The sequence below is a fragment of the Mustelus asterias genome, chromosome 19 (genome assembly GCF_964213995.1).
Source record: "Mustelus asterias chromosome 19, sMusAst1.hap1.1, whole genome shotgun sequence".
In the NCBI taxonomy this organism is placed as follows: Eukaryota; Metazoa; Chordata; class Chondrichthyes; order Carcharhiniformes; family Triakidae; genus Mustelus; species Mustelus asterias.
Genome location: NC_135819.1, coordinates 59,273,002 through 59,300,973, shown reverse-complemented (window position 1 = coordinate 59,300,973; position 27,972 = coordinate 59,273,002). Strand labels below are relative to the sequence as shown.

At 41.6% G+C, this 27,972-nt stretch overlaps 1 protein-coding gene across 1 annotated transcript; it reads right to left on the bottom strand.

The window, feature by feature from the left end:
* On the bottom strand, positions 1-27,972 carry lrrc17 (leucine rich repeat containing 17). Its single transcript, XM_078235623.1, has 3 exons — positions 27,119-27,972; positions 9,747-9,902; positions 1-3,704 (listed from the first exon to the last, which is right to left on the bottom strand). Exons 1-3 carry the CDS (start codon positions 27,867-27,869, stop codon positions 3,370-3,372), a joined length of 1,242 nt encoding a protein of 413 aa, XP_078091749.1. The 5' UTR covers positions 27,870-27,972; the 3' UTR covers positions 1-3,369.

Sequence of the window (27,972 nt, the reverse complement as noted above, 5' to 3'; positions counted from 1 at the left end):
CCAGCAAAACCATGATACTTTAATGTCTTTTTATTGTAACAAAATGTTTACAAAACTTTAAAAAAAGAAGTAAAAATGAATAAAACATTACATTAGATGAAATGAACACTGCAAAGATAAAAATCCAAACAATGCAAAAGTGTATGTCAGGGATCAGATCAGAAACTTCAAGGTACATTATAATCTTAGCCTAGACCCCAACCTTTTTGGATTTTGACAGTATGACAAACATAACGTGTATGATTCAATTGACCCACTAGGAAGCTTTTATTAAAACAAACTTTATTTCAGAACACAGTTAGAATATAACTTTTACCAATTAAAATATTTAAACATGACAAAGTATAATTCTTAACAGCTATCCATCTCTATAGTTCCAAGTTAATGCCCAGTGGACCTCAAAGACATAAATCCCTCATCAGAATAGAACAAAACTGATATGCTCACATGGATGCTACGTTTCCAGCCATTTAACCCCTCTGGACAGATACAGAAAGACACGTGTCATTTGATTTCCATATAGCAATTTCCAGAGAAGGATATGTCCTCAAGCAGCAGAACATCAGAGAAATAAACCTAGCTTCTGGTAGATCCCAGTCTCCATACATTAGAGAGAGAAAGGGCTACCTCTCGCGACAGATTCCAAGCAGCAATTGATTCGATTTTTCTGTGTAAGCCTAGCTCCACCCAGTCACATTGTTAATCAACCTAATCAAGCTCTACTCTGCAAAACCCCAGGGGAAAACACTAAAATAACAAAACAGCATTAAGCCAGATTAAAACAAACGTTCTAGCAATTAGGACTTATCGCACAGCTGCAATAACAACAGGGACTGCTGTGTACAGACAAAACGGCACCGATTCTTAGAACTGCTTGCTAAAAAAGAATTCTGCACAAGATACATGACACAAATACATTTTTTAAATGCACAGTATCGTCACATTTGTCATGAACAAATTAAGTTGTAGTTAACACAACAGAATGGTTATGTACTTGAAAACTCTACAAGCAATGTGGTGATGAGCAGGAAACAAGGACAATGAGTCCATTGCTCTGATTTTTCATTATTAACTCATTTTTGTCAGAGTATTAAAATAACCCCAAATATGGTTACATAGAAAAATTACCGGAAGTTAAATTTATATGCTTGAGGTGAAGTATGCTGGTGAAACTAAAGAAATTAAATTAATTGGGCAGTTTGACTGGCTGTGCAGAATAAGTATCTGCACTAAATCTGATATTAATTTGGTGATCCTGGCAAGCCTAAAGTGAACAGTTGTGTAAAGAGGGGTAAACTGACCTTGGATGGAAAAGTAGCAGATCAATCCCCTAGAAGTGATATTTCACCTATGGGGAAAAAAGCTAAAAATCAGGATCATAGTAGAATAAGTTGAACATCAAGAATTGAGAAAAATAGGAAGTAACTTAACATTGGCACCAACATTGGAACTCTACAGGACTTACACACGTGGTTGTCACTAGCTACACATACAATTCTTGTGTCCATTCAATCACACCAGAATAATTACAAGTTGCACGGTGAGAGTGACTGAAGAGTTATATTAAGGTCTATTAGAGAGTGGAACCAGCTACACTTCATTTGAAGGATTATTTTTGAGACCTTAACAGGACTGATTATTATCCGTTATTAAAATGCAAGACATTGCACTCAATTCAGGACACTAAAAAGATACAATACAATGCACTCTCAGAACAGGACTTATAGCTGCAAAGCTCTTTGGTATAACATGCCAATTTGTTAGCTGCCAAATGTTTCTATTAGTTACATACTAATAATCCAGAGACCGGGGTAATGCTCTGGGAACTCAGGTTTGAATCCACCATGACAGATGGTGAAGTTTGTATTCAATAAAAACCTGGAATTAAAAGTCTAAAGATAACCATGAATTGATTGTCATGAAAACCCACCTGGTTCACTAGTGTCCTTTAGGGACCCTTACCTGTTCTGGCCTACATGTGACTCCAGTCCCACAGCAATGTGGTTGACTCTTTAATGCTTCCGACCAAACCACTCAGTTCAAGGGCAATAATTGCTGGCTCAGCCAATGATGCCCACATCCCTCAAACAAATAAAACAAAACTTCAGTTTTTGGCCTTTATTTACTTCACACAATATTTTGGTGACTGTCAGATTTGCACTCAGGATTCCACTCTAACCTAACTTATGCAGTATTTGAATCAAAATTTCATTATCCATGGAATAATTTAAATCTGAGCTTTTCTATAGCATGCCTGATACTTAGGAAGTATAGAAACATAGAAACTTAGAAAAACTACAGCACAAAACAGCCCCTTCGGCCCCACAAGTTGTGCCGAACATATCCCTACCTTTTAGGTCTACCTATAACCCTCCATCCTATTGAGTCCCATGTACTCATCCAGGAGTCTCTTAAAAGACCCTATTGAGTTTGCCTCCATCACCACTGATGGCAGCCGATTCCACTCGCCCACCACCGTCTGTGTGAAAAACTTCCCCCTAACATTTCCCCTGTACCTACCCCTCAGCACCTTAAACCTGTGTCCTCTCGTAGCAGCCATTTCCACCCTGGGAAAAAGCCTTTGAGAGTCCACCCGATCTATGCCTCTCAACATCTTATATACCTCTATTAGGTCTCCTCTCATCCTACGTCTCTCCAAGGAGAAAAGACTGAGCTCCCTCAGCCTATCCAGTTAAACACTTGTTTCATTTGGGACTGACATTGGGGTAGCATGAGATAAGCTATGGTCATCAGAAATAAAGCTGGAACAGTTACAGAAATGAAGAATTAAAACACTTGGTTAAGAGATCTGGATTGATTGATGATAACATGGCAATGAAATCAGGATTTTCTATTTGGCTTCTTCATAAACTCAAAGAAAAATGTCTTGTAAAATCTCAATGCACGGCTTAATCATAATTCATCACACATAGTAGGCAGAGTGTATAAAATGCATCAAAGTTGACAAGGCGTTCAAGGTGGTCATTGGTTAGAAAGCCAGATGTCATTTGATGGTATTTTCTTTATTTGATACTGCTATTATCTGTTTCCTAGATTATTACAAAGAATACGATACATTAAAAGATTTCATAAAAATGCAGCTATCCTACAAAATAAGGTTATATTTTTCTTAGTACTAATGTGATGCAGCTGTTTTACCAAAAAAAACCAGCTGAAGTTCCTTGAAAACATTGAAATATGGATACCTGAAGCTTTAATTTTCTACAATACTGTAATATAACCAATGCAGGCTAGCGACAAGTGATTCTGACATATTTAAATGTCTATGTGAAATATGGTTACATACTCATATGTGTAATTCTATTTCATATGCAAAAGATAAGCATGGAATATATATGCTATAAGTAGTTAGGGCATCCTTGTTTCTTCCTCTTCATATGTATCAAAATCTGCTATCATCTTTTCCTTGGGGCAATCCTCATAATATTTTTTGATGTACTTCTGCACTGACCAGCCCCTATACTCGTCAGGCTTTGTGCACTCAAGGCCTTCAAACTGTACATTGTGATGAACCTGCAACCAGTAGGCCAAGTAGTGGATTTGAAAATCACACCTCCATGGATTTCCAGTAAGAATCAGCCTCTCTATAAAATACAGGTGCTCCAAGACGTCATATTCAAAGTTGTGCAAAGCATTTGAAGATAAATCCAGCTCCTTCAGACGCAAAAGACCAGAAAATGCAGCTGAAATTGAAAAACAACATAACTTTTTCTTGCAAATTCTTGAAGTTTTAAGTTAATAGAAAAGTAAAATAGGATCAAAAATTAATTACAGCACAGAAGGAAGCCATTCGACCCATCGAGTACAAGCTGGCTCTCTGCAAGAACAATTCAGCTTGCCCCATTCCCCCCCAACCTTTCCTTGTAAACCTACATTTATTTTCCTTCGAGTGCTCAGCCAGTTTGTTTTTGAAAGCCACAATTGAACTTGCCTCCTAGATAATGCAGTCCAGATCTTAAGCAGTCACTGTGTAGAAACTTTTTTGTCATGTCACCTTTGGTTCATTTGCTCAACATTTGTCAAAGGGAACAGTTTCTCTCTGTCTATTCAATTTAAACCTCTCATCTTTTGAACACCTCTATCAAATTGCTGCTCAACCTTCTCCTCAAAGGAGATCAACACCAGCTTCTCCACCTATCCCTATAACTCAAGGCCGTCATCTCAGGAACCATTCTTGTGTGTCTTTTCTGCGTCCTCTTTAGATCCTACAGACTTTCCAATGTATGGTGCCCAAACTCCAGTTGAGGCTGAACCAATGTTTTATAAAGGTTCATCATAATTTCCTTGCTTTTGAGCTCAATGTTGTGAAATTCAGGATCCAGTATCCTTTATAATCACTTTCTCTGCCTACCCTGCCTGTTTCTTTTTCGTGAGGGCTACTTTCTGCTTTTCGGAGGCTCCTTTTTCATCTTCATCAACTCCTTTATTAGATAATGTACTCACGTGCTACTTTTAAAAATTCATTTATGAGATTTGGGATAGGCCAGCATTTCTTGCCCATCACTAATTGCCCTTGAACTGAGTGGCTGCCAGCGCCATTTCAGAGCGCATTTATAAGTCAACCACATTGCTGTGGGTGTGGATTCACATATAGATCAGACCATGTAAGGATGGCAGATTTCCTTCCCTAAAGGAATTAGTGAATCAGATGGATTTTTAATGACAATCAATTCATGGTCATCATTAATTTACAAATTTTTATTGAATTCAAATTCCACCATCTGCTGTGGTGGGACCCAAACCTCATCCCAGTCCCCTGGGTCTCTGGATTACTAATCCAGTGACAATACCACTACACCACTGCCTCCCCCATCATTACCTTCTATTTTTGGTATTGAATTTTTTCAGGTTTCTTTCTTTAAATAGATATGGCAGTACATATATCAGCACTCTCTAACGGAACTGTGAGTGTACCTACACCTCAGGAACTACAGCAGTTCAAGAAAGCAGTTCACCACCACCTTCTTAAGGGCAACTACTGATGGGCAATAAATGCTAGCCTAGCCAGCAACATCCACATCTTGTAAATGAATAAAAAAAAGACTGGGCATAAATTATTAAATATTTTTACTTGAAATCTGTTGAAACTCTCTTCATGCCTTCATTATTTCTAAACTCAACTATTCCAATATATTCTTGACATGTCTTCCACATTCTACCCTCCTTATTCTTGAGGTCATCAATTCCCCTATCATCCCTGTGCTCACTTACCTACATGGCCTCCCAATCGGGCAATGTCTTGATCTTAAAATTCTAATCCATGTTTTCAAATCCCATTATGGCCTTACCCATCCCCATCTCTGCAATTTCCTCCAGTTCAAGGTATCTAATTCTGGCTTGCTGCATCCCAATTTTAATTGCTCCATCATTGGTGCATGTCTTTAGTCGCCTAGATTCCAAGTTCTGAAATACCCTCCCTTCACCTCACTGTTTCGCTACCTCGCTTTCCTCCTTGAAGACACACTTTAAAACCTATCTTTCTCACCAAACCTTTGGCCATTCGACCTACTATCTCCTAATGTGGCTCAGTGTCATACTCTTTTTTTATAATGCTTCTATGAAGCACCTGGGAACATTTAATTATGTTGAAGGTGCTATATAAATTTAAGTTGTTGCACTGGACTTCATTTACTTAAATCTAAATTCCGCTTTGTCATCCATCTATTAACTTTTTTTGTTCCCCATCTTTAAACTCAGTCCATGTCATTTGTGTAGATCAGGAGGCTCTGCCACAAATTTCTGGTGAATGTTCTGGTAAACTCAGTGAATATAATAAATAAGAAAAAAATAATCTGCTTCCTTTGTGGTGTGATGTTTTGCTTCTGTGCAGTTTATTCCCATTGGAACTGCACAAGTAAAAGAATGAGGATTTATTTTAAAAGGAGCTAATTTTGGCTCTAACTATTATTAAGACTGATGATGCTAGTTACACTTGTTGGGAGTATGCGTTCTGCTGGGGCGTATAGTTGCTGTAGGCACTGATGCTTATGGGCTTTTTGGGCTCCTTTGCAAAGTTGTTGCAATTGCTCTTACTATCAATCTCCTTGCTTAGGACTCGAGTCAGGAAGGGGGAAAAAATTGCAGAGCTCAGGAAATCCTGCGCTTTGTTCTCCCAGAGGACAAAGTGATAAGTTGGGAGTCGGAGTGAGAACATAAAAGGTCATGGTGTAGGAGATAACATATTGATAAGGATAGAAGATTGAATAGTTAACAGGAAACAGAGGGTAGCCATATGGATGGATCTTTTTCATGTTGGCGAGGTGTAACTATGGTTTGCCACAAGGATCATCTTTTACAGTTTTTTAGATGACTTGGATGTAGATAGAGTTGCTAAATTTGCTGATGGCACAAAGATAGATAGAAAAATAAGTTATGAAGAGGACGTAAGGGAGCCACAACGGGAATTCATAGGTTTAGTGGGTGCAAAGATCTGATAAATCAAGTATAATGTGGTCAAATGTGAAATTGTTCATTTTGGCAGAAAGAATAAAAGACAAACATATTATATAAATTATGAGAAATTGCAGTGCTTTGAAATTCAGAAGGATCTGGGTTTCCGTACATGGATTGCAAAAGTCTAGGGGGCAACTTTCCCATTCCAACCCGCTAATTTCTTGGCAGGTTGGGCCGGGAGATTCACGCATGCGCCGATTTGCGGGATTTGCGCATTTGTTCCCGATGCACACGCATCTCCCGGCAACGGAAATCCGGTGTGGTCGGGACTATGCAGGAAACCGGCGGGAACACCAGATAAGTCATTTTAATCTTATTTTAATGTGATTTAAATGTAATTATTGGGTCCGGGACTAAATTCTCCAGGCCCGATAGCATCTCCCACCCCGTACGTACAGATTCATTCTGGCAGGGTTTAGAGTAGCTCCCCACTTTTGGGGAACCAGCGGGAGACCCTGCTGGAGTGAAGGGGGGCAATCGGGGCACCCCTGGGGGTCACGAGGCAGGGGGGTGGTGCCCCTGGGCATGGGCACCCTGGCAATGCCAGGCTGTGCTCCCTGGCACTGCCCAAAGAGCAAAGTTCTTATGCCCAGGAGGCACCATGGCACTGCCCACCGTCTGGGTCTGGGGCAGGGCCTAGGGGCAGGGTCTAGGGGTGGGTCTTAGAGGTGGAGCCAGCTGGGGGCAGGGCCTAGGGGGCGATTGGTGGGGGTAGGGGGTCCCACTACCACTCTGCAGACAGGATGAGTCGAGGCTGAAGGGGGCCAGAGATCGGGGCGGGCTGGGGGGGGGGGGGGGGGGGGGGTGGTGTCTGCCGGCGTTGTCTGCCTCCTGTGGGGTGGGGGTGGGGGATCATCATTGCTGGGACTGGAGATCAGGGTGCTCCAGGACGGGAGGGGGGTTGGGCTGGCTCGGGAATGTTTGTGGGGGCCACAGTCGGGTTGCAATTGGGCCATGGGGTGGGGGGGAGGGGGTGCAGGGGCAGCACTGCAAAGGTCCCAGGCTGGCCAGCGATCGAGCTGGCCAGCAAACTAGAAGCTGACAGCTTGTGGCCACTGCCTACGCACAGAGTTCTGGAACTGTCAGACTCTGGCGTGAATAAGCCCTGCCCCTTCCCAGCTTTTAATGATATTCACGATTGTGACCTCAGCATTGCACAGAGTGTGGGAGATTCGAGTCTGAACTCCCACTGAAAAACAATCGTGATTTACACCATTTTTCCCACAAATTCAGCACTTAGAAATTTTTGGGAGAATCGTCCCCTAGTATGCAGGTACAGCAAGTAACTAGGAAAGCTAATAGAATATTATTGCTTATTGCAAGGGCAATTTAGTACAAATGTAGGGAGATTATGCTTCAGTTGTACAGGACACTGGTAAGAACACATCTGGAATACCTGTACAGTATTTATGGAAAAATGTAAGTGCATTTTAAGCAGTTCAGAGATGGCTTATTAGACTAATAGCAGGAATAGATGGGTTGCCTTATGAGAAAAGGTTGGACAAGTTTGGTTTTCATTCACTGGAATTTAGAAGAGTAAGAGATGACTTGATTGAAACCTTTAAGATTCTTTTAGGGATACTGTCAGGGTGAATATAGAGAGGATATTTCTTCTCATGGGGGAATCTAAAATAGGGGTCACTGTTTAAAAATAAGGGGTTGCTTTTTTATGGCAAGGATGAAAATCTTTCAGAGGGTCGTGAGTCTTTGGAACTCTCTTCCTCAAAAGGCAGTGGAAGCAGAGTCTTTGAATATTTTTAAGACAGAGCTAGATAGATTCTTGCTTAACAAGGGGGTGAAAGGTTATCTGGGAGGCAGGAATGTGGGGTTGAGGTTACACTCAGATTTACCAGAACAATGTTGTCTTCTGCCAACATAAAACTGCTGGCTGCGCATGCACATTGGTCTGCTCATATGGCATCCTGCTCCATCAGAAAGTAGCTAATGTATTGATTACATACAGGAAATATGTTCCAGGCAAACAAGATAGGGGACCATAATATATCTTGTATCAAGTGATTGGGACAGATTTAGTTCAGAATCTAACAAATTTGAAAAGGAGAAATGTAACACAAGTGTTAATATCCTATATTGCAGAAATTATAAATTTAATGGGGTAAGTTACAGTGTAATTGTAAATATCCTGCTGGGAATTATCGTGAACTGAGTATCTAAATGTATCAACACCACAGCTTTAAACGCTGCAGATCCCTGCTGCCCCATGCCCACTGCTACCCAACTCCCCCTGCCACCTCACCCACTCCTGGTTCAGAGAGTTTTCATTCCGACCTGCGCTAAAAGAGTTAACATGGCAAAGAAATACTAGAACTACACATTCCTGGCATTGGCAGCGAACACAGCCTTTTTGAAATGATACCTCAGCTCCAAGGGTTAAATTACAAGGAGGGACGGTGGTAGAACTTTGGAATTCTCTTCAGCATGCTGAATCAATTATCAATTTTAAAACTAAGATTGACAGATTTGGCAAGTATATGGATTCAGATCACAGATCAGCCGTGGCGGAAAAGGCTTTAAAGGGCAAAATGGCCTACTTCTGCTCCTACGTTGTTAGCCACATCTAATGGGAAAAAAGTTCTGTACCTTTTTTAAGAACAACCATTGCATGGTACAAAATTTACCAGTTGATTAAAATTATTGTGCCAAGAAAAGCAAGAGTTAATATTTCAGGTCTGTCACAACAGTTCTAATGAAAGGTCACAGACCTGGAATGTTAATTCCGTTTCTCTTTCCACAGATGCTGCTAGACCTGTGGAATAATTCCAGCATTTTCAATTTTTATTTCAGATTTACAGCATCCACAGTAGTTTTGCTTTTGTCAAAACAATTGTTTTCAGTTTCTTTTAAATCAGATTTATGCTGTATTCATAAACATAGGAGTAAATGAATTAGGAATAGGATTCGGCAATTTGGCCCCTCGAGCATCTCTGTCATTCAATAAGATCATGGCTGATTTGATTGTGGCCTTGACTCCATATTCTGTTTACCCCCAATAACCTTTGACTCACTTAACTACCTTAAAAATTTTCTAAATTTGTCAAGAGAATGGTCGGTCTGAATCAATGTCGGGTATTTTGAAAGATCTTGTACAGAATGAAAATTGTATCTTGTAAAATACTTGTATATTTATCTGCAAATTCATACTCTGAATATTGTAGGGATTCAGCTGTTTGCAAACTATGCAGTTTGATCTCTAGTTGCTTTAAATCTACATTAAAACAATTGCATGTTAAAACACATGGAAATGTTCTTACCAGGATTTATGTATCCTATTATATTGTTGCTGAGGTTTAATGTTTCTAATTCCTTGAATTTCAAGAAGTTTTTGGCTGTCAGTTGGCTGATTTTGTTTCTGGAGAGATCAATTTCCAGAACTTCTGCAGGAATGTCGAAGGGAACTTTCACCAGGTCTGTGGAAATAACAAAATTATGTGAAGCCTTTTATATCAATAATCAATCATCTGTGCTGTTGTGCATAGGAATTCAAGACCAATGTTCCTTCTCACTATTTTTTGAATGTACAAGCAATTTTGTTAAGTATGTGACCTCCTTTAATTTCTTTGTGCAGCTCCATACGTTGTAATTTCAAGGAGTCACCTATCTACATGAGTATCGTGCACAATAGATTTAACATTGGTCAAGATCTAGAGCACTTTCAAGTCAAGCAGTTTTAAAGGGTGGGTATTTGGACCAAGGCAAAAGAGGATAAAGCTGGGAGGTGGTAGGAGGGAGAAAGCGATAAGCATGAAATGGAGAAGCAGTGGAGTCATTTGCGATGATGCCAGCCATTCCTTGCTTGGAGACGATGTTTACTGCGAATATCCTCCATGCATCTTCATAAGACTTAAGAGGCCGATTTTCCACCCACGGATCTTTGGGGACATGGGGCAGGATGTCCAGTGCGGTAGTGGGATTGATGTGGAGGATTTTCTTCCTGTTCTTTCTTTCTCTCCTGTGGCTCTGCCTCATCATTATGACATTGTGATTCAAAGCATGATGCAGTATGCTAAACAAGTTGTTTCCATTTTGAACGCTTGATAGCAAGATTCTCCCAGTCATTAATGTCAATGGCAGGCACCTCAAGTAGAGTTTCAGAGCACCTTTGAAGCATTTTCTTTGTCCTCCCCAGAAAGTTGGCCATTTGAGAGTTGAGAAAACGGGACCTGGCATGAATACAGGTGAAAAAAAGCTATGCATCTCACCAGCTGCAAAAGTGGAAGAAAGGTGGTCTTGGTCATTGTGGTTAGGTACATACCAAAATCTGATCACCAGCCCTGTCAAGACCTTTTGGACAATGACAGCTCCCCAAGGTCCCTGTATTATGTAAGAGCTCTTACCAGGGTCCATTTGCTTATTATGTGGTAATGGAGGATTAGTGATAGCAACAGGGCTGTGAATTTGGGAGGTCTGGGCCAAGAATCTTCACATAGATGACATGTCAGTGAACACCTGTGTTGGGATAGAGGTGTCTTTGAGCAGTCCTCTTCAGGATACCTTCTGCTTACATCAAATTGTGAGCTAGAAAAGGTGCCCTAAAAATAGATGGGCAATTGGACCAAGGAAGAAGAGGAGAAAGTTGGGGATGATAGGAGGAGAAATAAGGAGCACGCAGGATTACAGGAAGCAGAGAAGTAGTGGAGCAGTAAATGGGTGACAGAGATGCAGACAGAAATATAGGAAAAGGAAACCAGGAGGTGGAAGGATAAAGGTTAAGGGAGGAAACAGGAGGAGCGTGATGGGAGGGAAGGGAAAAGAGGAAAGGCTAAGGAAGAAAGGAGGATCAAAGAAAGAAAGAAGAAGGGGCATGCGAGGATGATGAGAAGAAGGACAAAAAAATTGTTTTGTCGGCAAAAATCTACTCATAAAACAGAACAGAAAATTCAGCCATTGTTGGATGGGACGATGGAGATGTGGTGGGAAGATCAATAGAGGAGAAAGGGAAAAGTCATGGGGAAAGTCAGCTAGCAATTGCTACTGAGGAATATCCCATGTGAGTGCATGCCATTTCAAACTGGATTAAAATTCTTTTAAGGTAAGTTATCTGTAACATTATTTTCAACTGTAGGTGGCGCTAAGTACTTACACATAGAAAGAGATCACAACATAGAAAGCATAGATTGGAAAAATGATTTGCTATATTTTCCTCACAGAAGCCATAGCCATTTGACTTAGCATGAGAAAAGTATGTTGTTTGGAGGTAGCTACTTCAACTCTGAATTGGAAGGTGCATGTGCTTAAACGCTGATCCAGACTCTGGAGTAAATAACTTATGAGGTGGAGATGCCGATGTTGGACTGGGGTGGGCACAGTAAGAAGTCTCACAACACCAGGTTAAAATCCAACAAGTTTATTTGTAATCACGAGCTTTTGGAGCACTGCTCCTTCATCAAGTGAGTGGAGGTAGTTCACAAATACAACATATATAGGCAAAGACCTAGATAATTACAGATTGGAATGTGAAGAATGGTTGGAATGCGAGTCTTTACAGGTAATCAAGTCTTTACAGGTACAAACAATGTGTGTGGAGAGAGGGATAATCACAGGTTAAAGAGGTGTGAATTGTCTCAAGCCATGACAGTTCATAGGATTTTGCAAACCCAGGCAGTATGATGGGGGCTACAAGTAGTGTGACATGAACCCAAGATCCCGGTTGAGGCCAGCCTCATGCATGTGGAATTTGGCCATCACTTTCTGCTCGGCAATTCTGCGTTGTCGTGTGTCTTGAAGGCTGCCTTGGAGAACGCTTACCCTAAGATCGGAGGCTGAATGCCCTTTACTGCTGAAGTACTCCTGACTGGAAGGGAATACTTCTGCCTGGTGATTGTTCCGCGGTGTCTGTTCATCTGTTGTCGTAGTGTCTGCATGGTCTCACCCATGTACCACGCCTCGGGACATCCTTTCCTGCAGCTTATAAGGTAGACAATGTTGGCCGAGTCACATGAATATGTGCCGTGTACCTGGTGGGTGGTGTTCTCACGTGTGATGGTGGTATCCATGTCGATGATCCGGCACGTCTTGCAGAGGTTGCCGTAGCAGTGTTGTGTGATGTCGTGGTCGCTGTTCTCCTGAAGGCTGAGTAGTTTGCTGTGAACAATGGTCTGTTTGAGGTTGGGCAGTTGTTTGAAGGCAAGTAGTGGGGGTGTGGGAATGGCCTTGGCGAGATGTTCATCATCATCGATGACATGTTGAAGGCTTCAAAGAAGATGTCATAGTTTCTCCGCTCTGGGGAAATACTGGATGACGAAGGGTACTCTGTCGGTCATGTCCCATGTTTGTGTTCTAAGGAGGTTGGGGCAGTTTTTTGCTGTAGTGCTTCGGAACTGTCAATCGATGAGTCAAGCGCCATATCCTGTTCTTACGAGGGCGTCTTTCAGCATCTGTAGGTGTCTGTTGTATTCCTCCTCGTCTGAGCAGATTCTGTGTATATGGAGGGCTTGCCCGTAGGGCGTGGCTTCTTTAACGTGTTTAGGGTGGAAGCTGGGGAAGTGGAGCATCACGAAGTTATCCGTGGGCTTGTGGTGCAGTGAAGTGCTGAAGTGTCCGTCCTTGATGGAGATGCATGTGCCCAAGAATGCAACCGATTCTGGAGAGTAGACCATGGTGAGTCTGATGGTGGGATGGAACTTGTTGATGTCATCATGTAGTCTTTTCAGTGATTCTTCACGTGAAAGGAAGAAAATGTCATCGCTGTATCTGGTATATAGCGTCGGTTGAAGGTCCTGTGCGGTGAAGAGGTCTTGCTCAAACTTATGCATGAAGATGTTGACATATTGACGTGCAAATGTGGTCCCCATGGCTGTTCCGTGTGTCTGAGTGAAGAACTGGTTGTCGAAGGTGAAGATGTTGTGGTCCAAGATGAAGCGGATGAGTTGTAGAATTGCATCTGGAGATTGGCAGTTGTCAGTGTTGAGTACTGAGGCTGTTGCAGCAATGCCGTTGTCATTTCACATGCATGAGGACGGCCTGAACCGGAATCTTGGGTTCATGTCACACTACTTGTAGCCCCCACCATACTGCCTGGGTTTGCAAAATCCTATGAACTGTCCTGGCTTGAAACAATTCACACCTCTTTAACCTGTGATTATCCCTCTCTCCACACACATTGTTTGTACCTGTAAAGACTTGATTACCTGTAAGGACTCGCATTTTAACCATTCTTCACATTCCAATCTGTAATTATCTTGCAATTGTGTTTTTGCCAATAATGCTGTGTTTGTGAACTAACCTGCACTCAGTTGATGAAGGAGCAGCGCTCCAAAAGCTCGTGATTCCAAATAAACCTGTTGGACTTTAACCAACATTTATCCCTCAACAACAGCCATCAACATCAGGTTGTTTGATCATTAATTTAATTGCTATTCACTGGACCTTGTACACAAATCGGCTGTTGCATTTCCCACATTTATACAGTGATGAATTTCTAAATGATTTAATTGGTGTGAAAAATGTGGAATGGCTTGAAGGCATGATATATGCTACATAACTTCAACTTCTTCTGCATAAAAATCATTTATGAGAACTGCTCCTTTTGCAGTTGTCTTTCATAATGATTTCTTCTATTGATGTACAATACTAACAATTTTCTTTATTTAAGGTACCATCCTATTTCAGGAAGGAAGCTTGAATAAGGCAGGAAAATGAGAATAGTGATCATGGTGTGTGATTAACCTGCATTCAATGCTTGCTAATTTCAATGATGATGGCATGCAATCCAGCATTGCATGTGCTGCTGAGTGGCTGCTTGCCTCAGCAGGAGGCCCAGGTGTGTGCAAGGCTAGAAACACTTAAAGCCTGCCTACAATTCCTTAAGACAAAATGCAGTTTCACTGGAGCAGTTGCTGAAAATGGTTAAAGAGTTTATGAGCAGAAAGAGGAGTGGAAGTAGTTTGACAGGGCAGAGAGCATACTGCAATGTTCTCCATTGCAACACTAGAGGTCTTGGTGCAGGAAATGGACAGGTGAAGAAAGGTTCTCTCTTCTCAGGGCAAAGGCAGTGGGAAAAGACAGCTGTCATAGTGAACGCCAACAGTACCAGATACAGTCTCACAAAAAAATCAATGACCTCATACAAATGGTCAAGGTTAGTGAATGCTTCTTCAGGAACCACCTCCTCTGTTCACATATCCCCCTCATTTGCTTATCAACAGTCACTATCAAGCATGTCTCATCTCTACATTTGGCTCTGTCACCGGCCCCAAACCCAACTGTTGAAAATCTCACACCTTTGCCAGCTATTCAGGTGTAACAAATATATCAGCCAAATACATTGCACCACATTCTGACTATAGTCCACAATTGGAGACAGAAAAACCTAACTGCTAGGGAACAGGCACAATTAATCAGAAGGATGGCTATACCTGAGCCCATGGACAATACCAGAAATGCCAAATATTCCTACCACCACTGCCTCACATCACATTTCCCCTTTATCCCACAATCCCTTACAGCGAGTTACCTCATTCACCTAACTTTTCTCCCATCACAACCTTATCGTTGTGACTTTGGGTAGGATTTTCCACTCCCCTGTGGTGGAATCTTTCAGTTCCGCTGATGACTACAGGCTTTTGCCTGCCCTGCATCCTCTGCCACATGGGACTGCAACATTGGGGGGTTGTCAATGATCGACTAGAAGATCCTGCCAGCGGAAAGGATCGAAAAATTTTGGCCTTTACTTTTTCAGATATCCAAGAACTTCCACCTCGTCAAGCAGGAGTCAGAAGTCCATGGGAAACAATAAATGAATGAAGAAAAAAGTACCATTGTTTGATCTCTCACTAGCAGCAAACAGCTCAGAAACTGGCACTGCATATATTTTACAGGGTGGCACAGAGGTGGGAACTGCACATAGTGAGTCACTGGGCATGTGCGGTCTATTGCTAGAGCGGGGAGAAAGGATTGTGCAGGTAGTAGCATCCTGAGTACAAGGTCACACATGAGTTTTGCTACAGAGGACTCCGATGAGGACTTCAGTGGGGCAGCCTACTGAGAAAGGCTGATCGGCATACTCATTCAAATGCTTAGTGCATTGGTAGGTCTGTCAGGTGTATGATATCACTGTCAAGGAGCATGGAGATGTCAAGCTCCATCTTGGCATAAGGCATCGTACAATGATTGTAGGCTATTATTTCCAGCATGAAAATGGTGGCCACCCTCATGATACAATGCCTAATAGTCGATGGATGGCTTCTTCTTGTGCTGCGATGGAAGCCAATATCTTGGTTCTGCAGCGGAGGCCTAGATTAAAATCAAGAAATCTCAGCTGGCTGACATGCAGGCACAGACTGCTGCCATTATGGCTGTAGATACCCGTGTTCAAAAGAGGATTTCAGGATCTCACAACAGTCCGACAATCTGTGCATCAGCAGATTACTAGGAATGCTTAGATGAGAGAAGTAGCAGTGGCTCAGTGGAGTTCAAGTCTCTTGTCCTCACTCAAAATGATAGTTTTCATGCTTCCACCACTGCCATCCTGCCAGCCAAGCTGCTACTGCCCATGCCCAAGTAGTACAGTCTAAAGCTGGGCTCTTCAGACCCATAGTTGCCCAATGGTACCCTGCAGAATATCCCACAGAAGTCAGCAGTTTTCCAGCAGCCATGCTGCAGCCACTGGCGTAGCATGATTTCGGAGCACTAGGTCAGGCAAAGGCACCTGCATGACAGGCACTGAAAGCGTGCCCAAGGAAGATTTTGGTATGGAATATTGGATATAATTGATTTGGAAATGATGGTTTTTGGTGGCTTTTATTTCAACATTAATAACAAGAGGGCATGGTGATGATTCTTAACCGAGTGACGTTAAGGTCATTATGACTGTTGTACCATGTGGGTGTGTTCAGTGGAACATTGGTTGAATGAGGCAATCATGATTAGCTCAGTTGTAGAGGAGGTGCCAATTGCCTTCTCCCTTCCTCCTGTTCCTGAGCTATTCACTTTATCCCTGGTAAAGGCTGTTCCATCAAGATGGCCAGATTATGGAATACAGCACAAATCTGGACACATGCTCTGGTCGGTTCCTCTAGAGCAACAAAACCATTACTTTAGCACCCGGATGGTCTGCTCTACAATGTTTTGTGTGGCACATAGCCCGCTTGTATGCATGCTGGCCATGTGTGGTTGAACTGCAGGCAAAGTTATGAGCCAGCTTTGAAGTGAATAGCCCTCATCACCAATAGTCCCAGTCATCCTCTGGTTTGATTTGATGGTTCAAATAGAGAGATAACATTGGACTGACAAAGAATGTAAACATCGTGACTGTTGCTAGGAGAGCATACATTAACCAGCATGATGTGAGTGGCAGACTTTCTGTTATGGTACATCTTAGCATTTAGTTATTGGCTGGAATTTTACTGTCCCGCCTGCCACAGGAATTGGAGCAGGTGAGGGGTGGATGATGGAAAGGTCCATTGATCGTGGGCGGGATTTGATGGTTTCGGGACGAGCAAGGCCATAAAATCTGACCCATTTTGTTCACAACGTCACACCCTGCATAATGGGGAAACCCATATCTTGTCAAAGCCAGTTGCACATACCACTTGCTTCTCTTTGTTTATGTTTATGTCAGGAGCGTGACCTTCCCCCCCCTGACATAAAAAGTGTCTCATCTCTCTGAAGCAACTATGATAGATGAGTCATAGAGGTTTACAGCATGGAAACAGGCCCTTCGGCCCAACTTGTCCATGCCACCTAGTTTTTACCACTAAGCTCGTCCTAATTGGCCCCATTTGGCCCATATCCCTCTATACCCATCTTACCCATGTAACTGTCTAAATGCTTTTTAAAAGACAAAATTGTACCTGTCTCTACTACTGCCTCTGGCAGCTTGTTCCAGACACTCACCACCCTCTGAGTGAAACAATTGCCCCTCTGGACCCTTTTGTATCTCTCCCATCTCACCTTAAACCTAGGCTCTCTAGTTTTAGACTTCCCTACCTTTGGGAAAAGATGTTGACTATCTACCTTATCTATGCCCCTTATTACTTTGTAGACCTCTATAAGATCACCCCTAAGTGGGCAAAGAAATGGCAGATGGAGTTCAATCCAGATAAATGCGAAGTGATGCATTTTGGTAGAACTAACGTAGGGGGGAGCTATACGATAAATGGCAGAACCATAAAGGGTGTAGATACGCAGAGGGACCTGGGTGTGCAAATCCACAGATCCTTGAAGGTGACGTCACAGGTGGAGAAGGTAGTGAATAAGGCATATGGCATGCTTGCCTTTATAGGATGGAGCATAGAGTATAAAGGTTGGGGTCTGATGTTGCAGTTGTATAGAACGTTGGTTCGGCCACATTTGGAATACTGCGCCCAGTTCTGGTTGCCACACTACCAGAAGGACGTGGAGGCTTTAGAGAGAGTGCAGAGGAGGTTTACCAGGATGTTCCCTGGTATGGAAGGGCTTAGTTATGAGGCGAGATTGGTTAAACTGGGGTTGTTCTCACTGGAAAGACGGAGGATGAGGGGTGACCTAATAGAGGTGTATAAAATTATGAAAGGCATAGATAGGGTGAACAGTGGGAAACCTTTTTCCAGGTCGGTGGTGACGTTCACGAGGGGTTATAGGTTCAAGGTGAGGAGGGGGGGAGGTTGAACGCGGATATCAGAAGGACGTATTTTACACAGAGGGTGGTGGGAGCCTGGAGTGCGCTGCCGGGCAATCTTTGTTACATCTCCCATTCTCAGCCATCGAACTACTAGGCTCATTGAACTACAGACCAGTGAGCCTAATGTCTGTAGTGGGTAAGTTGTTAAAAAGTATTCTGAGAGACAGGATCTACAGACATTTAGAGAGGCAAGGACTAATTAGGGACGGTCAGCATGGTTTTGTGAGTGGAAAATCATGTCTCACAAATTTGATTGCATTTTTTGAAGGGGTAACCAAGAAGGTAGATGAGGGCAGTGCAGTTGATGTTGTCTACATGGACTTTAGCAAGGCCTTTGACAAGGTAGCATATGTTAGGTTGTTGCATAAGGCTAAATCTCACGGGATCCAGGGTGAGGTAGCCAATTGGATACAAAATTGGCTTGACAACAGAAGATAGAGTGGTTGTAGAGGGTTGTTTTTCAAACTGGAGGCCTGTGACCAGTGGTGTGCCTCAGGGATCGGTGCTGGGTCCACTGTTATTTGTTATTTATATTAATGATTTGGATGAGAATTTAGGAGGCATGGTTAGTAAGTTTGCAGGTGACACCAAGATTGGTGGCAGGACCTACTCAGTTAATGGTAGGGCGTTGGGGAGAGTTGTAGAACAAAGAGATCTAGGAGTACACGTTCATAGCTCCTTGAAAGTGGAGTCACAGGTGGACTGGGACTTTTTTCCCTGGAGCATAGTAGACTTAAAACAAACAAAGAACAAAGAACAATACAGCACAGGAACAGGCCCTTCGGCCCTCCAAGCCCGCGCCGCTCCCTGGTCCAAACTAGACCATTCTTTTGTATCCCTCCATTTCCACTCCGTTCATGTGGCTATCTAGATAAGTCTTAAACGTTCCCAGTGTGTCCACCTCCACTACCTTGCCTGGCAGCGCATTCCAGGCTCCCATCACCCTCTGTGTAAAATACGTCCTTCTGATATCCGCGTAAATTATGAAAGGCATAGATAGGGTGAACACTGGGAAACCTTTTTCCAGGTCGCTGCTGCTAAACACAAGTTCAGGTGTGTATGCTGATGAGAGGGCATTATCTGGAATGAGAAGTTCAAAATTAGCAGTGTTGACATCAAATCAACATTAAATGCTAACTGATGTCATAATATGCCTACTTCCACACATGCTCTTGACATTTTTTCTAACCATTTTTCATAGGCCATGCCTGGTGGAACGAATATTATTAAAATGACTCCCTTAACACTAAAATGAAATGTGCTATGATGTTCTATTTTGTATTTAGATCTTTCCACAAACTCTATATGAGTAGCAGTCCTCATGCACTGTTAAGACTGCTTCAGGTGAAACCTTGATATTGACTGATATTCTCAAATCTTGATTTTCCAATGACAAACTAACTAATTAATTTCCCCAAACCAACTAACAACCCCATAATCCTATCAAGAATCTTCCTTGCTCATTAAGGAGTGTTACCGATTTACATTCTGTCAATCCACTAATCCGATCTCCTTCATCCATGTGCCAAGTAGTACCGTCACTATTATTAGACATTCTATTATCCAAAATTCCCTTTAATGAGAATTAAAAACAGCAAGCAGAAAGAAGCAGCTGGAGGACTACTGCAATGGCAGAATCTATGAAACCACAATTTAAATTTGAGAGACCTCAGAGGCTTTTGGAAGTGATTCATAGATATCTTACATAACATGATCAAAATGTCTTTAAAATCAAAAACTATAACACATGAGTATTGTTAATAGCGATTTAGAAAATTTCCTGGACGATCAAATAGCTAAACCTATCTTCCAGATCATACACTCGTTCAGCAATTCGAGAAAAAAATAATTAGAGATGATTTTTTTTGTCGGCATAGGAAAACTATCATACCAAACCACAAAGAAAATGAAAGCCATCTGAATATTTAACATGTAACAATTTTCAAAATATAGTACTCCTTCCAATAATATGGTGACTTACCAAAATTTTATAGGTATCAATTTTTGCCTTGTCCTCAAAAATGCAGTTACTTACTTTGTCCATATAAAACTACATAAATCTGTGTTTGATTTACATTATTGAGATACACAGAACAAGAATATACTAAGATAAGTTAACTTTGCAAATTTAATCAAATTTTGGCTTTAGTGCCTCTATGATAGGATAGAAAACTCAGCCAGAGTTCCTGATCCCGGTTGCGTTTCAGTATCTCCTGCTGGAATATACTGGTGTTTGGATACCATGCCTTGGTATGATGGTCTCTACATTTTAATAGCTGCTTCAGACTTACATGTGAAGAACTTGGAAAAGATGTAATGAGATTGCTGAACTATGAGCTCCCTGAAAGAGGCAAGTTCATGAGAGAGAGGAAAAAAACTAGCAAAAAAAAAGTTCTCGATTGTCAAATTATTTCAATAACTTATCTGCATTGATTTGTATGTAGGGTATTTACAGAAACTTTCTATAATTAACCGTTTACAAATAAAGATGCAGGGCAAAGGTGGATTAGTGGCCAGGGAAAACTTGTCACTGAACAAGAAAGTCTCATCTACTGCAGCATGTTATTGAATCCCCTATGAAAGAATAAGCCTTATGCCACACTTCTATCTAGCAAGGGTCTGAATTAAGCAGTTGATGATGAATAAGTGCAAATTTAAAGCATCAATGTTGCTAGCACACATTAGAAGTTGCTCCTGATTGGCCTTTCCATGTAGAAGGCAAATATTTTGTCAGCTGGCAGGGAAACTGACATGGGAAGCAAAGCTGACATGCTCAAAGCTATTATTTGGGGGCTGGGTGTGAAAATGCTTGTTCAAATATCCACAATTTGGTGACTATCATAATTGGGTTCCAGTGAGGCAAGCCAATAAACTAAAGCTGGATGGGGGACTTCATTGTCCATCACCAAGAATGGTTTGATAGCACAACTACTGACCAAGCTGCTTGAATACAGAAGGTCATATGTGCCAGATGGAGCCTGGGGCTGAGGTTACAGTGAGGATTATTTAGCAAATGTTGTCCAATCATGGACCCACATTGAATGTTAGACACCGTGTTTTGATTTTTGCAAATGTGGGCTGGTTAGATACAGCCTCTATCTTGCCCATTGCGAACAGCAGAAGGAACATACTGTTTTATATGATGAACTAGTTTTTGGGACATATGGCCTACATACCTGGCATCACACTGGTACTGAAATTCATATGCCACATTAATCATTTGTGCAGTAGGTAGTGCATCTTTTTGGCTTGACATCAGCATTCTGTTAGTGGCGAATACCACTTGTGTTGATGCTGCATAGTAGCTTCATCAAGCAACTAGCTTCACCTGTTGCTCAAACTTTTGAGATATCTTGCCCTTCTCGGGCAACCTGAGGTAGATAGGGAGGCACTTTTCAGAGCTGAAAGTGATGGTCTTTCTGTTCATGATTTTGCACGATATACAGCACAAGATGATCTGATCAGTGTAGCCATCATAGCCAGTGTAGCCAACCGACTCAAGAACAGCTTCTTCGTTGCTGCGATCAGACTTTTGAATGGACCTATCTCACATTAAGTTGATCTTTCTCTACACCCTAGCTATGACTGTAACACTACATTCTGCACTCGCTCGTTATCTTCTCTATGAACGGTATGCTTTGTCTGTAGAGCGTGCAAGAAACAATACTTTTCACTGTATACTAATACATGTGACAATAATAAATCAAATCAAATCAAATCATTATCCTGCAAGATGCCTTTATGCACCCTATTTCAGCATCAAGCTTGCATTGTGAGAAAACAGCTATTTAAAAGATTGCCAATAAGGCCAATCTTATAGCGCATGAAACTGTAAGAATCCCAACACGTATATTGACCAGTGAAGATGGGTTTGTGGTAGACCAAGAACTTCCCTGGCAGATTTCTCGACAAGTACGTCAAGGAAAGGGAGCCCATTTGACTGCTCCATTTAAAAGTTGAACAGGATGCAACCCATTAAGACATGTAAGGAAATTATTACATGCAATTACAGATTTAACTATTGCAAATGTATCATCCACATATGAACATGGATATTGCCCAGGTCTTGGTGCATTTCGACATGTGCTGCTTTAACATCTGAGGGAGTCATGAATAGTACAGAACACTAAAATCATGAGTGACATCCACAAATCTGACCTTATGATGGAAGGAAGGTCATTGACCAGCAACATAACTGTCCCTTTCAGCCACATAAATGTTTCGGCTAAAAGGCAGTCTGAAACTGGGGTTTTTGAATGTCTATCTCATCTCCTGACTTCTCAAAGTTTGTCCTCCATCTACAAGACCCAATCAGGAGTGTGGTGCCACACTCTCCACTTACCTGGATGTGTTCAGCTCCAAACAACATTCAAGAAGCATCCAAGACAAAGCAGCCTGCTTGTTCAGCATTCCATCCACCACCCTAAATATTAATTCCTTGCACCACTGGCACATAGTGGCAGCAGTATGTACCCTCTCCAAAATGCACTGCAGCAATTCACCAAGGCTCCCTTAATAACATCTTCCAAACCCATGATCTGCACTACCTAGAAGAAGTGCAGCAGACGCCTGGAAGCACCACTTGCAAACCAAGTTCCATTCTGACTTGGAACCAAATTGCTTTCCTTCACTGTTCCAGGATCAAAATTATGGAACTCTCTCCTTAACAGCACTGAGTGCATCTACACCACATAGACTTTAACAGTTCCAGAAAGTGGCTCAACACTACCCTTTTCAAGGGCAATTAGGAATACAATAAATGCTGGCCTTGCAGTGAAGCACAAAGTCAAAGAACAAAATTTTAAAAACTCCACTGATATAACTGTTGGGATCACTATTCAGTTGGGTACAACATGCAGATGTCATGGTCCAGTGATAGTATGGAGATATTCTGAGCAGTTTAATTAAATATCAAGTAAATGAACTGTCATCATAATTAAGAAGGGGAAAAGACTGTTTTAGTTGATTAGGCCATGCAGGCACTTTCATAATCACAAAGTATACCTGTTAAAAGATACCAATAGTACAGGAGAACATTTAAGTGCCAAATATGTTTTTTTTCCTGGTACATTGGTTTTCCATTCTTGAAATTGTAGACATAATATTGATAAAATTGTATGCTAATAAAAACCAGCTGTTGGATTATTTTCAAGTCTCTGCCTTTCAAGTTTATTTCCGGAGACTGCATGTATTGTGTTATGTTCCAGTTTTCTTTTCAGTGATACTGAGGGCAATTATACCCAAAGTGGGATACTGTATATGTTCAACATTTGAACATGTAACTGTGAATACTTCATTGCAGTGTTAATGTAAGCCTACTTGTGACACTAATAAATAAACTTTAAACTTTAAAACTCATAACACATTCAAAAGCTGCACCACACATGGATAAGCCACAACTGGTTCTTGCATGGTTAGAACTCTATTTCTGAGTGGGTGATTGCTAATCATAGGCTGCTGCTTTATGTGGGCACCAAATATCTGCAAGTAGACTTTTTAATGTAAAGCTTAATTTCATTCATCTTTAATTGCTGGCAATGAGCCTGATTACCAGGAAATTGAAATTACAGCAACTAAATTGCTAGTTATATGACAGGTTGGCAATGAATTATAAAATGAGTTAATTATTGTAATTTGAGATCCCATCAGCTTTAATCATTGCGACCACAATTTTCCATGTGTTTGGTCCAGCTATGATGCATCTAAGTTTCATTCCCTTCAAGAAAAGAATGTGGTTTACTGATAGAACATCATACATAAATATGATTTTGTGGTTCAGGATATTATAAACAACTGAAGAAAAGAGATACATTAGCTGACTTAGTTCTAAATCATACTCTCGAGTAAACATTTTATTAGCAGAAGAGCACAGAATATTTAATGATTCACAATAGCAAAGTACAATGATCAAAGACAAGTATGTAAAAATTAACTAGAAGCATGCTCAAAGTTATAAAATATTTGTTCTATTAGAAGCCACTTGAGTTTAGCTGATATAGTTGCATGATGTAATCTAAAACAGGCAGTTGTGTATGTTTTTGTGGCAGAAAGGATGAATTGCTTGGTGCACACATCTGATCATTTGTGTAGTAAGAAAACCCAAAATTTTCAAAAAGGAAGGGAAAAGTGAGAGGCCTTACTAGACCCAATTTCAGGGACCATTGTTCGGCCCAAGAAATCAACTTAAGGAATTGAGACAATCTCTTCCATTTTCCAAATATTTAATTGTAAGAAATTTCAGTTCATTCTGCACTGGATGTCAGATGATTAGCAATGGTGATGGTATCTAGCAAGATAGTGGTGAGGTAGAGCTAGGTAGCATCAGTATGCATGTGAAAACTAGTGTTATGCATTTTGGATGATATCCAAAGGACACAATGTAGAAAGGACATGGAAGCGGACCAAGGATAGATCTTAGTGGGATACCAAAGGTAATGGTGCAAGAGTTGGAAGAGAAGCAATTGCAGTTGATACCCTGGTTATGATTAGATAGCTAAGAATGGAACCTAGCGAGTGCATTCCCACCCAGTTGGATAACAGTGGGGAAGTGGAGGAGGATGGTGCGGTCAACAGTCTCAATGGCTGCGAACTGGTTGAGTAGGTTGAAGAGGAATAATTTACCTTTGTCTTGTTTGCATAGGATGTCATTTTGACTTTGACAAGAATTCTTTCATTACTGTAGCAACAGCATAAAATTGTTTGGAGGGATTCAAACATGAACTTGTGACAAAGATGTGCATCGAATTGACAGGTGGCAACATCTTCAAGGACTTGGGAGAAAAAAAGGAGATTGAAGATGGGTGGTCATTTGCAACAGCATTGGGATCAAGTGCAAATTCTTTGAGGATAGAAGTTTTTTTATTCATTCATGGGATGTGAGTGTCACTGGCTGGACCAGCATTTATTGCCCATCCCTAAGGGCATTTAAGGGTCAACCACATTGCTGTGTCTCTAGAGTCACATGTAGGCCAGACCACTTAAGGATGACAGATTTCCTTCACTGAAAGAAATTAGTAAACCAGATGGGTTTTTACAACAATTGACAATGGTTTCATGGTTATCATTAGACTTTTAATTCCATGGTGGGATTCAGACATAGGTCCCCAGAGCATTATCCTAGGTTTCCAATTTGTTAGTCTAGCAACAATACCAGTGATTTATAAGATCATGGGAGCGATTCTCCGACCCCTTCAGATGGCTGCGGGAACCCTAATGCCCCAGTGAATACGACGATGGCCAAAAATTGGGATTCCCAATGGGCGTGAGGGATCTCAGGATTCACTTGCCCACCCCACTGGCTCTGATCGGGTTCCTGCTCAGAGATTGGCGTGGTGAGCCAGTAAGATCGCAAAAGAGGCGAAAAACCGGTTTCTTGCCTCTCGCTATGATACTGGCATTGAATTGCCAGCAAAATCAACCATGTGCGTGAGGCTGATTATAATATTCATGATCTTATTTTAATACATTTACTTAGCCTGGGACGCAATCGTCCAGGCTCACTTGCCTTAACGACCTCACAAATGGAGGTCCTCACAGGCAAGGATCACAAATGGTCCCCAGTGTCGGGCCATTGAGGCCCCTCGGTGGTCAGGGCTGGGGGGCAGTGCCAGGTTGGCACTGCCAGCCTGGGACCCTGGTAGTGCCAGCCTGGCACCATGGCACTGTCCACTGGGCACCTTGACAGTGCCCACCAGGCAATGCCAAGAGTCAGGGCCTGAAGGGGAGGCAGCGTATGGGGAGCTGTGCACTCTGCAATTGGGGATCGCAGGGGAGGCGATTGACCAGGGGTGGTGAATGGGGGGGTGGTAATTGGGTGGTGGGCTGCGACATGTGGTGGAGTGATAAGATCAGGCATATGCATAATAGCACCGTCTAGCATTCAGCAGCTGGCTTCCTGGCATGAATAGACTCTGTCCACTCCCCCACTGGCGAGAATCATACTGTGCCTCATTCTTTTTTTCTAAGCGGCATAAGATTTCATTTTTTCTCTCACCAAAAAAATGGGCACGATTCTCTCCCATTTTCATGCTCATTTGACACCAAGAATTATTTTTGGTAAGATCGCCTCCAATATATTCCTTGTTGCCAGGGAGAAGAGGGCCATTTTAAGATCATGTTACAGATTTCCCTATAAATATGGAATGACCAAAGATAGACCAACACTTGTAGTTTAGTCTTGTATTATCTGCAGTGAACTGAGAACTAGAGAGCAAAAGAAAGAATTAGCCAGGCCTGCACCTTAAGCAGAGAATATCCTGACTATCCTTGCAGAATGCGGATTAGTGTTCACACTCAAATTGAGGACCAAGTTCACAAGGAGTTAAAAAACGTTGAAAAATTTACCTAGCTTGGCTCTAGAGGAAAATATCTAACCCTCACCCTCATCGTGAAAGATAGCTCTGGGACCAAAAGTTACTCAGCTGGAAAAGTAGAATGGAAGCAACCCATTGGAAGCTGGGAACAACTGTTTTCAGTTTGCAATAAGAACTGTAACTCTGTGGAGAGTGCAATGTGTGATAAGTAACAATGACTTTTTTATTTATATAGTAAAAAGTGTTTAGTTAATAACGTTGTTTAGTCATGTGAGACAGTAAAAGTTTTAACATTAAATCTTGATGTGTCATCCTGTTATTTACTGGAAGTTTGAATTTCTCTTTGAAAGTTATTGGTCTCTACAAGGATCATAACAGACTAATGACAGCAGATTTAAAGGAGAGAGGAATCTCACTTAAAATGAGGATGTTAATATCAGCTAATATGATGAACAGGAGGGTAAGTTGGATGGTTGGCAGTTTAGTGGGAATAGGGTTGAGGAAGCTGGAGGGATCATTGACAAAATGAGCTCAGCGAAGACATGGGGGGAAATAGGAGAGAAATTAGAAAAAGATGCATACTTCTGGGAGAATCCAAGATCCTGGTACACTGTCTTAAGAGCTTGCATTGTACAGTAAAGCCACTATTAAATCACAAATGAAGGCTGACATTTCAGTGCAATACTGTTTATTATTTGGAAGTCATACTAACCTTGATTTTGGCAATCTATTCGTGACTTTGGGAAGAGGTATATATGGCATTTTGTGGAATCAGCAATATTCTGGATAGGTTTGGGGTATGTACTGTTTTTCTCATCTTGGCAGAGCAAGTTCACATTGATTATCTTCAGCTTATGACCAGCAAATCTTTCTGGATCTTTACATTTGGCCAGGTTGCCTAGGTTTCGTTGGCCAGGGATCTGCAGCTTCCTGATCATTTCGTCTAGCTCACAATTACAGTTCCAGGGGTTGCCATAGATACGTAGGTATTTTAGTTTAGGAATAGGAATAAAAACTTCCTCTGACAAAAACCGTAATTGATTATGTTGAATCAATAAAGTATCGAGTTCATCCAATCCTTCAAAAGCATCTGGTTCTATACTTGCTATGGCATTTCGTTGCAAGTCAAGGCTCTTCAAATTTTTTAATGTTGAAAACATCGAGTCCTTCAACCTATAGATCTTATTTCCTGCCAATTGTAAGTGAACAACATCCTCTGGCAAACGAGGAGGAATTGTAATGAGTCCCTTATCTTGACAATCCAATATTTTCTCATTCGCATGAAGACTCTCGCTACATAGTGTGCTAAAGAATTGAGCAAATCTTTTGACATGAGTGGACTGCCTTTTGAGGCACCTCTTGCCACAGTTCCTCATTCTGTTTCCATGTTTGCCATTCCTTGTTTCCATGAACTCTACTGCTCTACATAGGAGTAGAAACACAATAATTCTAATCACTTGCATCCTGACATCCAGATGGTCTCAGTAACCCAGTGGTGACTTGATAATATACAAGAATCCAATGCAACTTGGAAACTGAGGTAGCCTCAGATGATTTTGGTTTTGG